This window comes from Pteropus alecto, unplaced genomic scaffold (assembly GCF_000325575.1).
Source record: "Pteropus alecto unplaced genomic scaffold, ASM32557v1 scaffold61, whole genome shotgun sequence".
Classification (NCBI taxonomy): Eukaryota; Metazoa; Chordata; class Mammalia; order Chiroptera; family Pteropodidae; genus Pteropus; species Pteropus alecto.
In genome coordinates, this window is record NW_006434835.1 from 14,919,464 (window position 1) to 14,934,010 (window position 14,547).

The 14,547-nt window shown below is 50.6% G+C and overlaps 1 protein-coding gene across 3 annotated transcripts in view; it reads right to left on the reverse strand.

Annotated features, from left to right (window-relative positions):
* Nucleotides 1-2,978: 2,978 nt before the first annotated feature.
* DNMT3A (DNA methyltransferase 3 alpha) overlaps nt 2,979-14,547 on the reverse strand; it is a 112,728-nt gene continuing 101,159 nt past the window's right edge. For 2 of the 3 annotated variants that reach the window (XM_015588190.2, XM_015588189.2), the window contains exons 17-23: nt 14,236-14,381; nt 13,317-13,407; nt 12,982-13,166; nt 11,848-11,933; nt 10,284-10,353; nt 9,373-9,491; nt 2,979-8,583 (exon numbers count right to left, since the gene is read on the reverse strand). In XM_015588190.2, the coding sequence (XP_015443676.1) occupies nt 8,442-8,583; nt 9,373-9,491; nt 10,284-10,353; nt 11,848-11,933; nt 12,982-13,166; nt 13,317-13,407; nt 14,236-14,381 (839 nt within the window). In that variant the 3' untranslated portion in view covers nt 2,979-8,441. The remainder of the gene's footprint in view (nt 8,584-9,372; nt 9,492-10,283; nt 10,354-11,847; nt 11,934-12,981; nt 13,167-13,316; nt 13,408-14,235; nt 14,382-14,547) is intronic. The other variant, XM_015588191.2, reaches the window with a different exon arrangement.

Genomic DNA, 14,547 nt, shown 5'->3' on the forward strand with positions numbered 1-14,547 from the left:
CTTCCACTCCAGACCCACCGAGTCAACCTTGCTGAACCCAAGGAAATTTCTCTTGAACCCGCAAGCCTGGAGGTGTGTGGTGTCTCCTCCCGTCCTGGGCAGACTGGGAGGCTGGGATGACCCCCCGGGCTGTCTCAGTGGGCTGTGGACCCTGTCATTTCACAACTGCCTTGACTCCTGCCCACCCCTGACCCTTCCCTGTCTCTCTCTATCCCTCTACCGTCAAATAACACTTTGTTTAAATCCAGGAAGTTCACAGGATGGTTATTAATAAAATGGCCCCAGCAGCTCACTCTCATAAGCTCTGACCAGGCCTCCCGTTCTCAGCTCAGACAACACGTGGCTTTCAGAGCTCAAGGGCACCCATTGCTCTTAACCTTGAACCCTTGAACGAGAGTCTCTTCGATTCAGTCTGAATCCCATCCCCCACCAGGCTTCCCCTAGGTAGGCATGCCAGGTGAGCTAATTTTCAAAATGTAGTAACCAAATAGTGCTGCTTCCACCTCTTGCTTCTCAAAAAAAGTCTTTACTTCCCCACTTGGATTAACACGTTTCTGAATTGCCCACACTAAGGACTATGTTTGTTTTCTTTCTGAACTGAGAGTTTCTGAGCTGAAAATACATTATCTGTTTTGACCATTGGGAGGAAATTAGGCAAACGTGTCAGGAGCCAACCAAAATGTTCATCTACTTTGCCCCAATAAACCTCATTTCTGGGAATGTGTCTTAAGGAAAAAAATACAAAATATTGGGGGTTAAACGCCAACACAAAGATATTTATTGCAGCTCTATTTATAGCTAAAATAAAATGCATATATATAGAAACAAACATCCAACAAGAAAATGCCATGCAGCCATTAAAAAAAAAAAAAAGAAAAAAAAGAATTCTACATCAACACTGAAAAATACTGAGGAAAAAAGTCGGATTAAAGTTAAATGTACATTTACAATTTTGTAAAGAAAAGTGCCCATGAAAAAAGCCCGTTATTTTTTTCTCAAATTTTCCCCTTATAATTTCTTTCAAAGCTGCCAGTGAAGTGGAGCCGTCCCAAGCCTCCCTCGAAGTCTCATGTGGGAAAGAAACCTCAAGTAGCCCTCCCTTCAGAGAAGAAACCATCAGCCACACCTGCTTGGCGCTTAGGAGACAGGAATACAGCACAGAACGCCCGAGGTCTCACAGTGAGATGTGGTGGGAAGCTCCCAATTTTTAAGAGTTCTGATTCAGTCTCTTAGACGATAGGGACAGGGAACTAGTGACTGCCAGGCAAAGAATCGTGAGAAAGAAGGGGACACTGTGTATGAACGGGCTCTGCAAACCGTTAAGGCACCGTTCACTTGCATGACAGTTCTTAGGAGGGGCTAGCCAGCCAAGGGAACCCAGAAAGGCCAGCAGTATCCTCAAGTGGCTGTCCAGCACCTCCTAGCTGTCCAGGGCTTTGCTGCACTCCCAGTGGCCCCTTACAGTGTTGGCCCCTGTGAGTGGGAAAGGATCTTCCTTATGCTGGTTCAAACGGGCCAACTTCTGCCAACTGGTCCTACTTCTGCTTGCTTTATAGAACTACCCAGAAAAATCCCAGGCCCTTGGGCTTGCTCTGTCAGCGTTTGCAAACATCTCTCAAGTCTCCCCTTTTAGGCCAAATGCCTGGCTTCATTTCAGGGTCCCTTGCACAGTCCAGACTGTCTACCGTCCGGCGGCTAGTGGGACACTCTTGTGTGTTACAGAAGGACCCGTGAGAGGGCAGCCGTGCCTGTAACCAAAAACCCTCCAGCTCATCTGACAAGACACTGGCACAAAGCCCCCTCCTGTCCCCGCTCTGGTCTGAAAAGGTCTGTTGCTCAGTCCAGGGCAGACTCTGCTTTCCCAGCAATCATGTCTCACTATCACCCCTCAGAGCTTCAAGTCAAGCAAACTGTCCTTTTCCTCACGCAGTTTACAGTCCCTATTTAATGCGCATGCAGGTGACGTTTTAAAGGGAGGAACTGCCTTGTCTGGACCCAACGCCAGCACTTAACCCCTCCGGAGAAGGCTGTGAACAGTCATGTCAGGGGAAAGGAGACGCAAGACAAAAGGACATTATTACGGTGCTTTTTCCGTTTTTCTTTTTGCACAAAAACAGTCCATTTATTCAAGTGTTCTCCAGCACAAGTACATTAGAAAGGAGCTTTATTATAGTCTTCTGGGCACAAAAAAAAAAAAAAAATGTGATGAAGGCGGAACTGACAGACTTTCTACATCTGCTGTACGCATTGACCTCTTTAATTATTTCATAAACAGCTATGTCACAAGCATCACTTACACAGAGATACAACAGAACACCGGGGGGCGGGGGGGGGGAGGACCCGCCCAGGGCCCCCTCGCACGCGCCCCGCCCTGGATGTCCCAGAACCAGACTGTGAAATGTACATTATTATTGTCAATAAATAGAGAAGCAACCCTAAAAAAAAAAAAAAAAAAAAAAAAAAGGGTGGTGAAAGGGGAACCAGGGAAGGGGGGAAAAAAAAAGGAAAGGAAAAAGGAGGAACTGAAGAAAAAGGGACGGGGCAGGGGCGGGAAGGGGCTGGGAGTAAGTCCTGCATTTAGCTGCGTGGAATGTGGAGTGAAGTGCTCTGCCGCCGGGGTCAAAGCGCAATCGTCTGTAACAGTAAAAGTTATTACCAAATCGGCTACGGAGTTTATTCTTCAGTATGAATACATGATTTCCCACAAGTAAGTAAGCACCCGCTACTTCAATGCCTCAGCTAAAACACATGAAATCGCTCATTTAGTTTTCAAGTACAAAGTTAAAATGCCTTTTTAATAATAATATATCAGAGTAAAATAATAGTCTCTTTTAAACTCCACTACAAGAAAACAAAACAAACAGTCATTGTCCAGACAGCAGACTTAATTTAACAATATATATTTTTAATAAAATGTTTTAGCACCTTGTTGAGTCACCTCCTCCCTCTGCATATTCTAAGGAATTTCGGCATTTTTGTTGTTGTTGTTGTTATTTGTTGAATTCTAGGGCTGTGCAACCAAATCAGTCTGTGAAGTGAAATGGGACTCAGGTGAGGCTTTGATCCTTGCTCATCTCCTCAGGCACGCAGTGCTGGAGGCCACCAGACTGGAGTTTGAGAAAGCCACCCTCCCGCACCCCTCACTGGGGGAGTTTTCCAGTTACAGGAGTCTGTGGGCCTCCGTTCGGGCAATTCAGCCAGGCATGACTAGCAGAGAGATCTTCCATCCTTGTCCTGATTTTGACCTGCTATGCCTCCCTCCCCCAAAGTCTACTGCCTAGGGTCAACGACAAGCAAGAGGTCACCAACCCAAGGCCGCCTCAGCAATACACGGGCACAGGACGGCTGCCCTCGCTTCCAGAAGACCCCGGCCTTCCTTTACCAAAACGTAAAGATTTGAGAGCTTCTGCTAGGACAATGGAGTCAATCCTTTAATCTGTGCTCTTTCTCCCCAGATGCTCCAAATTCTTGTTGTTAATCCCCCGCCTGGGCAGGGGATGAGTGAGAGGGCCAAGCTAGCTCCAGGCCAGCCCCCCACACCTTTCCCATCCTGTGGTAGGTGAGAGGCTTCACCTGCTTTCTGCCAGAGGGCAGGACAACTAAGGCCTGGGGACGATAGCCGATGGCAGATGACAAATTCAGATTCCTCACCTCCTGGATCAAAACAGCCTGGCTAGAAACAGTTCTCACTGGAATCTTGGCTCTGCCGTTCCCCTGACCAAAGCAAACAGCCAGCCCTCTTCTGACCTCAGTGCTAGGCAGGCCCCACGGCCCTCACCCACAGCTCAAGGGGGCTCCTGCAAGTTTCCTGAAAATGACATCTCTGAAAACACCAGTGCCACAGCAACTCTGCACCAAGCAGGACAGCAACAGGCATTCAAAACCGCCTCCGGGATCCACTCTATATATACTGATATATAAAGACGTGAAGACTACGGATTACAGATTTCCTGTAGAACATCTCCCAGATGGCTCCACTGAATCATTCCTTCCCTTCCTTCTATTACAGACCTTCCTGTGGTAGAGATGGTGGGCCATTCCCATCTAGGCTCCCCCAGAATTGCCAGCTAAGCGGGAAGAGTGGGGAGCCAGCCCTTGTTAGACCAGTTCAATGTCCAACAGTCTTCCTTCCCGCTGGGTCTACTGTAGCAACCCCCCAAAACTCACACGGACATCACCAGCCAACCACTCTCAGGCCTGTCCCCAAAGCGAAGAGGTCCTGGATGCTCTTCTGGGGATTTCTCACAGGATGTGAGAAAGGTTCTGGGGTCCAGAGAGAAAAACAGATAGTAACACACTAACGTCATCTGCCATATGCAAGACCCCGCCCCCCACCCAATCCTCAGCTACTGCTCCCCTGGCTTACTGTTTTCCAGCCCGTCCCGCAGGGAAGGGGTTAGCACCAGCCAGCTTGAGGCTCACGGGGCTCAGCAGCTGCCTGCTGGAGACTAGCTTCTTCTCGGGCCGGCAACCAAGGCTGTGTCCCTGGCACAACCAAGGGTCCCTGTGTCCCCCAGCAACCTCCCGCAGACAAGAGCCACAGACCTCTTTGGCACCACAGTCCACTTAGCACCTGCAGTAAGTAGGGAGGCATCATCCTCAGTCCCTAGAAGCCTCGTTTCCAGGGGCAAATAGGCCTGCTCTCCAGGAAGAAAATCCTACCAGGAATACTCTCCAGAATGTTCCCTGGGCCTTTTTAGTTCCTCCTGCTCCATGGCCTCTGACCACAGCTTCATCCACAGCCAGCGAAACAATCCCCACCTTCACTCTCGAACGGCCCTGCCACAGCCTGTCAGAGCACAGTTCCCTTTAGAAGGTGACCCAGCATTTGTCCCCAGAAGTGCCCCAGGATTAGAGGTGGATTAAGAGCATCCCGGAATGGCCAAACTGACACATTCCCAAGGTCCCCTGCGCCCTACCAAGTTCTGTGGGACTGAGCCCACAGGTCGGCTGGCAGCGAAGCTGGTGATCATTAACTCATCCCTTTGAGGGACACCTGGCCAGGCTTCTGGGCCCGGAAAAACAAGGTCTCTTTAAGGATCAGTCACAACGAACCTCCTCTGAGCAAGCTGCCGGCCCACACGCATCCTGACTTGCCACGTCCTTGGCTACCAAGTTTCCTCCCCACACCACCCCTTGGGTGGAGCTTGGGCCATTGGGAAAGGCAAACTCCTTCACATAAGCAGCGGACAAGACTTAGGAGAACCCGAGAACTGAAGGTCTGCAGAGGAAGGCCTGGACTGTCCCAACACTGCAGGGCAGGGGGCGGGCTGGGAAGACCTTAGCACTGGCCAGCGGGGGAGGGAGCACCTTGGACTGCCTGAAGCAGCCCTCCTCCCCCCAGCCTTCCTGGAGTGGTGGTGGTGGACTCCAGGCCAGGGAGATGGAGCCTAGCTGGAGGAGGGGACGGGGCGAGCACCACAGTCAGGTACAGGGACTCCAGAGAGGGAGGGGCAGAGGTATCCCCCCTCTCCTAGCCACTCCAGCTCCCTGGGGGTCCACCATCACCACTGCCACCATGTTACGGAGCTGGCAGGAAGCAACTGGGTGTGATCTTCACAGCCAATCTGACAAGGAAATGAGTAGATTAGGGTCCAGAACTGAGCACCCCTAAGAAGAGCGGGAGGCTGGCCACCGGCTGTAAGCTTACTCCTGAGCAATGAGCAAGGGATTCAAAGCCTTAGTTTAATTTTGTCACCAATTACTAATTTGCTTTATTCAAAACATGAGGTTCACTGTCCCATTTTCTTGTTTTTGAATGGAAGCCCCTTGGCCAAGAACAGACCTGGATGTCAATTTTATTTTGGTAGGGGGAGAATAGGTAGGGGGAGTCGAGGGCTGACTTTACTGGTGCCTAGAGTTGCAGGTCAGTATCACAGGTTGCTAACAGAAGAATCTTTTGACATCACCAGGGGCAAAAGAGAGAGAACGCTACCTGCTAGAGGAGAGCACCTGCTAAAATAAAACCTCCTCCTTTTCCTGCCTTCAGCACCTAGCAACTTCTGGGATTGACAGTCTACCTGCAATCAGGGCAACAGAGGTAAAGAGCTGCAGGGCCGACTCCACAAAGTCCTGAATCCTGGGGAGAGTCGTGCGGGGTGCTCCCTGGCTGCGTGCGAGTGCATTCATTATGCATCGGGGTAGAAATTCGTTCCTGTGTATGCGTGTGGGATTGTTTGATTGGTGTGGGGCTTATGTCTGCAGTGGGACCCGAGGCTCAGCATCCTGAGCCCCCTTCCCCCGCTCCCCACTACATAATATTTCTTATACATGACCCTATCTATGTATTTATATAGCGCCTATCACCATAGGCCCTATCTTTCTAGGGATGCGAACTTGGGACCATGTGCTTGAGAGCACACCTCCCAGCCCTGCCGGTCCCAGGAGGTGCCATCCCCCCTCCCATTATAAAATATATATCTCTATATGCCACATATCTACACCCCATCTATCCAGGCAAGCATCTGCCCATTGGGCCCTCACCCTGGAGCCGCCAATGCCGTCTCCGCCTACCGCCAACGCCAGGCTGCCTGCCTCGGTAGGAAGTGGAACCAAGTGTTGCGCACTTGGGGCTCCAGGTGCTGCTGACTCGAGGTAAGAGCACAGCTATCATCAGACCAAGCACTAGAAAAGAAATACACACCACTCCAATCACACACACGAGGAGAGAGACGGCCTGGTCCTCCCTCCAGCCCTGACACACGTGACTTGAGAGGAAGGGAAGCAGAAGAGAAGAGGGAAGTAGAAGAGGGACATGCCGGAAGGCTGGCCCGGGGGCTCCCCGGCCGCCCAGCTGTTACACCTGGTGGCCCACCTGGCCCGAGGGGTGGGGAGCCAGGGCACCAGGGCCACCACTAACTTAGAAGCACCCTGCTCCCCGCACCTTGGTTTGAAACCTAAAGGGAAAGGGGGGTGGGGGTGGGTTTTTGTTTTCTTAAAGAAAATCTGAAAACAAACATAATTATAACCAGAACCATAAGAATAATTATAACAAAAGGTGTCATCAGCCTCCCAGTATAAAACTGCAGCCTTTGGAGATGACCAAAAACATCACATTCCAGGGGCGGAAGCCGCCTTGTGCACAGAGGGTGGATGGTGGGGCCTCATAAAAGAACACACAAAAGGCGACTTTAGACAGGAAAGCACCAGTACGTTTTGTATGTTTTTTTATTTGCTCCAGGTGGGGTTTTTAACTGTCACTTTCCCACACTCTGGATTATTTCTGATCCCACCACGAGGAGCCCTCGAATCGGCTAATGTGAGAAACTGGGAATGAAGACCCCTTATCCTGCCATCTTGCTGAGGGAGTCTCCTTTTTGAAAAAAATCAAAAGGTTATTGCGTGAGTCTGGATGAATTCCACTCTCAGCTTTCCACGGTCCCGACCACCTCATCTCACCCACAGCCCCCGCCCCCCTTTTTTGGCAGGGAGCAGCGGGAAAACGCTGTTCCCAAATTCTCCTCCTTCGCCTCATCTAACACAAGGGGGCAAAACCCACCTCGATCGTGATTCACCTTCAAGCCAGCTCCCTCTCTCCATCCTTGGTTAAAACCCTTTGCGCATAAGGCAATGTGGAAGCTGATGTTTTTACTCATCTCGCTGTTTGAAAGCACCATTATGAAGTCAGGTTGTACAGTAGTTAACAGTACCTTTTATATATATAGCTCATATCTATCATATATATAAACTGTAAACAAGAGGTAACAGCGGCTTCTAGAAACTGGTTTTCTTCAAGGTTTCCTGTGTAGTAGGCACCTGAAATACTGTATAAAAGGGTCTTGTGTGGTGTTCTCGTCTCCCTGCTGCTAGCTGGGTTCTGTTTTGCATGACCAGGAATGGTGCTGGCAAGACAGCTCAGTGGCTGGGAGGGAATTCTGCCGCCTGAGCGTCTCTGTTTTCTGTCTCCTGCTTGTGCTCCTATCTGATCAGGCTAGAGACAACAACAAAAATATATATATATAGTTTAAAAAAAAAAAAATCCAATACCAATATATAGATTTCTATAGAATTTCCTTTTTTCTGTCTCTCCCATCTTTCCTCTGCAAGGTATTGTTACTATTTTTTGTTATTGATTTTTTGCTGCAATAAACCCTCTTGTTTCAGTCACAGCAAGAAACAAAAACCCAAACAAACAGAAAACCCCTCTGAAAAGAGAAAACAAAAGGTTTGACCAAAAATAAAAAGGGGGGAGGGAGGGAGCTTGGTTTTGTTTTTAAATAGGACTGAAGATTAACATTGAAAAATCAGGAGATGATGTCCAACCCTTTTTTGCAAGGCAAAGCCCTCCGGTGTTTCCGCTTCTGTGGTTTTTGTTTTAAATTCCTTTTTCTCTTCTGGGTGCTGATACTTCTCTCCATCCTCACGTTCTTGGTGTTTTATTGTGTTTTGTGTTTTTTGTTTGTTTAACTTTATGTCACTACCTCAGTTGGCCCTCACGTCCCTTACACACAAGCAAAATATTCCTTCAGCGGAGCGAAGAGGTGGCGGATGACCGGGACGCTCCACGACCGGCCCAGCAGTCTCTGCCTCGCCAAGCGGCTCATGTTGGAAACGTCGGTATAGTGGACAGGGAAGCCAAACACCCTGGGGAGGAAAGGCAGGGGGGGCAGGCAGTGAGCACTGGCGTGTGGGGTTCTGGGAAATCTGTCCTTTAAAACCAGTTCAAGACTCAGCCTGCCCCGCCCCGCCCCCCGGGATCTGAAGGTAAGTAAGATAATCACAGCTAAGAGATGTATCACACAGTAGAAACAAAGTGAGTATTTGTGAGAAACGCCCCTAAGGACAGGCCCCACCTGGGATTTAGATCCACAGTGGGTATCTGAAGTTTGTACGTAATAACTATACATCCCTGATACCCTCCTCACAAGAGAGGTGAGAACCCTCCCCGGGGGCCAAACTCTTGCCTGACCTCACACGTTCCAGGAGTTCCCGTTTGCTCTGAACATTTGTGTAAATCGCCTGTCGGACTACATCAGTTACACTGAGAATGAAGAGATAATCTAGCCCGTGAGTCTAATTTGCACCAAATCAGGGTGCTCAGGCTATAATGCCCACCTGGTCGTGTGCTGTCCTGGTTTGTAAAGTACCTAAAAGGAGCAGCGCGAGTTAAGGAAGCTCCTGTAGCTGCCATGTTTCCCTGGAGATCGGCAGGACCTCCAGGAGCCGAGGCCTCATGGATTGATTCCTAGATGCCTTTTATGTTAGGACCATACCCAGGAATCTGCCATGTTGGGAAATGCCTGGGAAAGCCCACTGCTCACCTGGCATCTGAGGAAGACACGAGCCTGGCCAGAAGGGACAGAGACCCCGCCCTCAAGGACAGCAATCAGAACACACCACACAGCCCATGACACCAGCACGCGCCTTGGGTACCTTTCCATTTCAGTGCACCATAAGATGTCCTCTTTCTCATTCATGAAGACGGGGAAATGCTGGTCTTTGCCCTGCTTTATGGAGTTCGACCTAGTAGTAATGGTCCTCACTTTGCTGAACTAGAAGATGAGGAAAGAGGAATGAGCACTCATTTGCCGGTCATGCTTCCATCATGAGTGCCAGGCGCTCGCCAGGGACTGGTGAGTCAACCCCTGACGAGGCCAGGTCCAGCCAGGGATCCGGGGAAGGCCCCAGTCGTGAGCCTCTGCAGATCCCACTGCCTTGCTCTTCTTCCTACTTGAGGTCACCCAGCCATCCTTAGTCCAATCCCGCTGGCCAGGGGCGTGAGATGTAGCAGCTCGAGCCACTATCCTTCCTTCCTAAGTCTTCTAAGAACTGCTTCCTTCACAAGGGCAGTGATTTGCAGGCAAAAAGATGCCAAATTACTGGGGCTCGAAGACACCTGAATGCTGCCACCTGACGCCTGGTATGCTCGCTCTGGGAGATTTCTCCAGAGAAATGGAGCTTCCACCTCACAGGGGAATCTCTGCTCTGAAGGCTCATGCAGTAGGTCCTGGCCATAAAACTTAATAGCCGAGGGAGATCTAGGGACCCTGGCAAAGATTTCTCAGTGTCTGACTCTCATGGGACAGCAAGCGATGATCAACAAGGAAGGGCTGAAGGCCAGCGAAGACTTTTGTTCTCTCTTCTTGCCTTCCAGGCTTTCCCCTGGATCCCTCCCTCAAGTCTACTGTGTCCGAGACCCCAGTATTACCCCCTAAATTGCATTCACCCTAGCTGCACCCACAGAGCCCTAGAGGGAAGGCAAGACACATCCCTGGTGGCAGCTCTACCTCATCCTGTCCCCTGTCCTTGCCCCTACCCCCAACAGAGCTGACACTGGGGCTAACCTTGGCTATTCTGCCATGCTCCAGACACTCCTGCAGCTCCAGCTTATCATTCACAGTAGATGCCAACGGCCTAGGAGGCAGAAAAGAGAAGGTGACCACAGAAACCAGGAGAAGAGCAGGGACACACCCAGCAGCGCTGACTCGGCAGCCATCTGACTCACACAGGTAAGCAAAAGAGGACCCCATCTCCCCCCACATGTTGTAAGCCCTTCAAATCCCCCCAGAACATATGTACACACACTGCGGCCACCCACGGATACAAATCCACCAAGCATTAATCCTTAATGGTTAATGCAATGAGTCACGTATGAGAGGGTAGACCAGATCACCAAGCATCACTTTCTGTGCGAGACTTTTCTGACATATAAAAATACTTAATGAAGGTTTCACTTAGTGCTCCACCATCTCAGCATGGGAACCACGGGCACCCGTGGTCCAATCGCACTCCAGTGTCCCTCCTGTTTATGCACACACATACCCACTCTACTTAGTCCCACTGGAGCCCCTGCTCCTCCCAGAAACTCAAGAATTCTAGAATTTTAGAGTTGAAGAAGCAGGTAGGAAAATCTCATAGGATTAAGGTCTGTCAGGAGATACTGAGTCAGTGGGTCCATGAAAATGCTGGGCTACATAAGCCTGTCCATTTTCCCGATACACATACCCATCTTGAGAACTTTAGGGGGCACTGTGAGTTTTCGGGTCAGCTGCCCCACCGACTCATCTCCTTCCCATCAATAAGCAGCTTTGCTGAACGGGTACGAGGTTGAGGAAGTTCCTATAACTTCATGCTAATGGCAGAGACAGCTTAGATGACTGAGGCCAGATGAAATGATGTTTCCAATTTACAGGTATCACACTAAGGTGGTTTAAAGTCCACAGTCAAAACAATCTGGAAAATGTTTCCCTTTCTAATCGATATCTAGATTGGGTAGATCACACTCAACTTTTGAGCTGCTCGCTCTCAACCAGAATCTCCTTGTCCCTCGCAGACTTTTTTATAATGAAATGATTACACTAAAGAAATGAAACTTTCCTTCCTTCTTGAGTATTAAAGTCTTTATCCATATAACCTAAATGAAGAGCATCCTTCCAACAAAAGGCCTGACGACAACTAAGTGTGTGGACAGGAAGTGAAGCAGGGCCCTCCAATCCGCCTGGTGCCGCTTCAAGATTCCCTCGCTTGGAGCAGGATGAGGCCAGGCTGTGGGGGCTTCTCATCCCCAACCCCATCCTTCACAACTTTACCTCAGAAGACTAAGACCAGCTGATTCTAAACACATCACCAATGTAGAAGAACCAACTATTTAACTCAGCAGCATGTTGCTTCTTTTGCGTAGAGTCCACTTGTAAAGTTGCCCTTTTAAACCACAAGTTGTTGGCTTCCTAGTCAAGTGTTTTCTATACCCTGACTCCCCTTCCTCCTCAAGAAGGAAAATAAAGAACGTGGCAGAACAGCAAGCTGGTCAGCAGGGGAGGCTGGCCCGAGAGGCTGAGCCCCCTCCTCAGGCCGTCTCCTGCCACGGATCAACCCGCAGCCACCCCGGGCCCGGGAGCTCTCACCAACCTGTTCATACCAGGAAGGTTCCCCCAGAAGTAGCGGGCCCTGTGTGCAGCTGACACTTCTTTGGCATCAATCATCACAGGGTTGGACTATAAAACAGGAGAGAGATTAAAGATGAGCAAGAGAGGAATATTAAAAAGTGGCGGGAAATTTTGCTCGTTTAAGAGTCTTGAAGCCTCAAAGGCTTGTCTCTCAGAAGGCCACACACTGGGACAGCCTGAAGCCTCCAGGAAAAGCCAGAATGAAGCCTAGCCACATTCCACATGCTCTCACTGGAACGTTCTAGACCAGCACAGTCCAACTGAATACTCTACGGTGATGGAAATGCTGTCTGCACTATTCACTACAGTAGCCACTGGACCACCAGCTGCAGGTGGCTAACGAGTACCTGAAATGAGGCTGCTGTGACTGTGGGATTTTAATGTTCATTTGAACACCACGCATGGCTGACGGCTACCAATATTGGACCACACAGCTCTAGTTCACCCAGAGGCTCTGAGAAAGTTCCAAGAAGTGAGGGAGGACGTATTCACTATATGTCCAGATTATGAACCAAACAGACACATTTATAGTCTAAACAGCAACTTGAGAGGTTCCTGATCCTAAGACTTGGGAGCATGGGCTCAAGCTCCCGGACCGCCCACCCCACAGAAATCCTCTGTGCACAGCTCCAACCTGGCTCAGAGCCGAGTAGGGACCCACATGAGATAAGCCATGTTTTCTTCCGAAGTGTCATAAAGCATCCATCATGGTGCCAGGGAGCTAGGATAAGCCATTCTGGTCAGGAAAATCGGTTGTGGCATCTCCAACGTTCCCCCAGTGAAACACCACACAGGACCCAGCCCCAAAAGTCTGGCACCCCACCCTCTTAACTGCCAGGCCCTTCAAGCCCTGAGGCCCACAGAAACATACTAACTACCTCTTAGAGTGTGGCCAGGGGTTCTTTCAGGGGTGGGCCTGTCACAGTGCTTCCTCCCTGTCTAACTGGGAAGCTCCGTGCTTCCCAAACAGGCCCCTTGCAAAGCGGAAGTCCCCAGTCCCCAGCCGCACAATGCAGATGAGACAGGGAGACAAAGCGGCGGTCCAAGGTAGAAGCCATGATGAGTGAGCTGGCCATACCAAGGGTGCTGGCTATACCTCAAGAAATCGCGAGATGTCCCTCTTGTCACTAACGCCCATGGCCACCACATTCTCAAAGAGCCAGAAGAAGGGGCGATCATCTCCCTCCTTGGGCCGCGCATCATGCAGGAGGCGGTAGAACTCAAAGAAGAGCCGGCCAGTGCCCTCTGAGAGGCGGAAGAGAAAGCCGTCAGCTGGGCTGTCTGCAGAGACAGGGGTGTGGCTCGGGCACGGGGAGGGCACGGGAGAACAGGGTCATCGGGAATAGCTGTCCCAGGGCAGAAATGTCCGAGTAGGAAACCTACGTGCAGAAGCACCAGCTGAGAAGGTGGTGGGGTGAGCTCAGCACCTACCGTAGAGTCCCTTGCGGGCAGGGTTGACGATGGAGAGATCATTGCACGGACTGCCCCCAATCACCAGATCGAATGGGCCCCACTCCTGGATCTGGGAAGATAAAGGTAATGTGATGGGCCTGACGTCCAGGGACAGAGGCAGAAAGGGAAACAAATTATCTGTGAATTTGGCAAAAAAAGTAGCTTGGCGTGGAAGAGGTGACCCAGCTGCTTTGTATTCTCACTACATATACATATTCATATAAATATACTATGTACACACACACACACACGCACACACGGTACAGCCACAGGCCAGTCACTGAGGCCCTCTGGGCTCAGTTTCTGAAACAATAAAGTGAATGGACCGAACTGGATAATCTCTGAGGCCAGCGGGGAAACCAGTGTGTTCCCAGCAGGAAAAGCAGCCACTCGGTGAGAAGGCAGTCCTGACCGGACAGCTGAATGCAAAGGTACTTTGTGCTCTGCACACTCCGCACAGGGCGTCTGGGCCACCTGAATACCCTTCAGGATTCCTGAGGGCCTGCAGTTTCGGGGGTAGACACAGATAACTGGAAGGGCAAAGGGCCATTTAGGTAAGACCCTGCCAGAGCTCCCTAGAAATGGAGGCTGGTAAAGTTGCGGCAGGAAGTACCAAGAGGACAGACACCCGACTGCAATCCTAAGCCCTCGACGAAAAAGGGCCTTGAAACCGGCCAGGAACAGCCTGAGCTCCACAAAGCCAGCTTCCCAATTCCCATTTTGATCTGCCCATTTACCCTCTCGAGACAAGGAGGAAAATGGAAGAACGGAAGAGGCTGGCGGGGGAAACGGGGAAAGGAAAAGAATAAATGAACAAAACGTAAGGGGGCTGGTGCTGCTTCCGGGAGCTGAGCGTAAGGGACATGGAGGCGGGTCAGGTCCCACAGCACTGACATACATGCTTCTGCGTGACGCTGCGGACGTCCCCGACGTACATGATCTTCCCTTGGTGCCGCACCATGCCCACCGTGATGGAGTCTTCACACACCTCCGAGGCGATGTAGCGGTCCACCTGAATGCCCAGGTCCTTCAGCACCAGCAGCCCTGCACCGGCCAGACACATCGATCAGCAACAGGCCCAAGCCCAGCCCTGCCCAGTCCAGGAAGCTGCCTGCAATCGTTCTGGACCAAACGAACATCAATAGCAAAGACAGTGAGGCTGTTTCAGGTCTAGTTTGATCTACTTCGAAGGTGATCAAGGCCAGGAAAG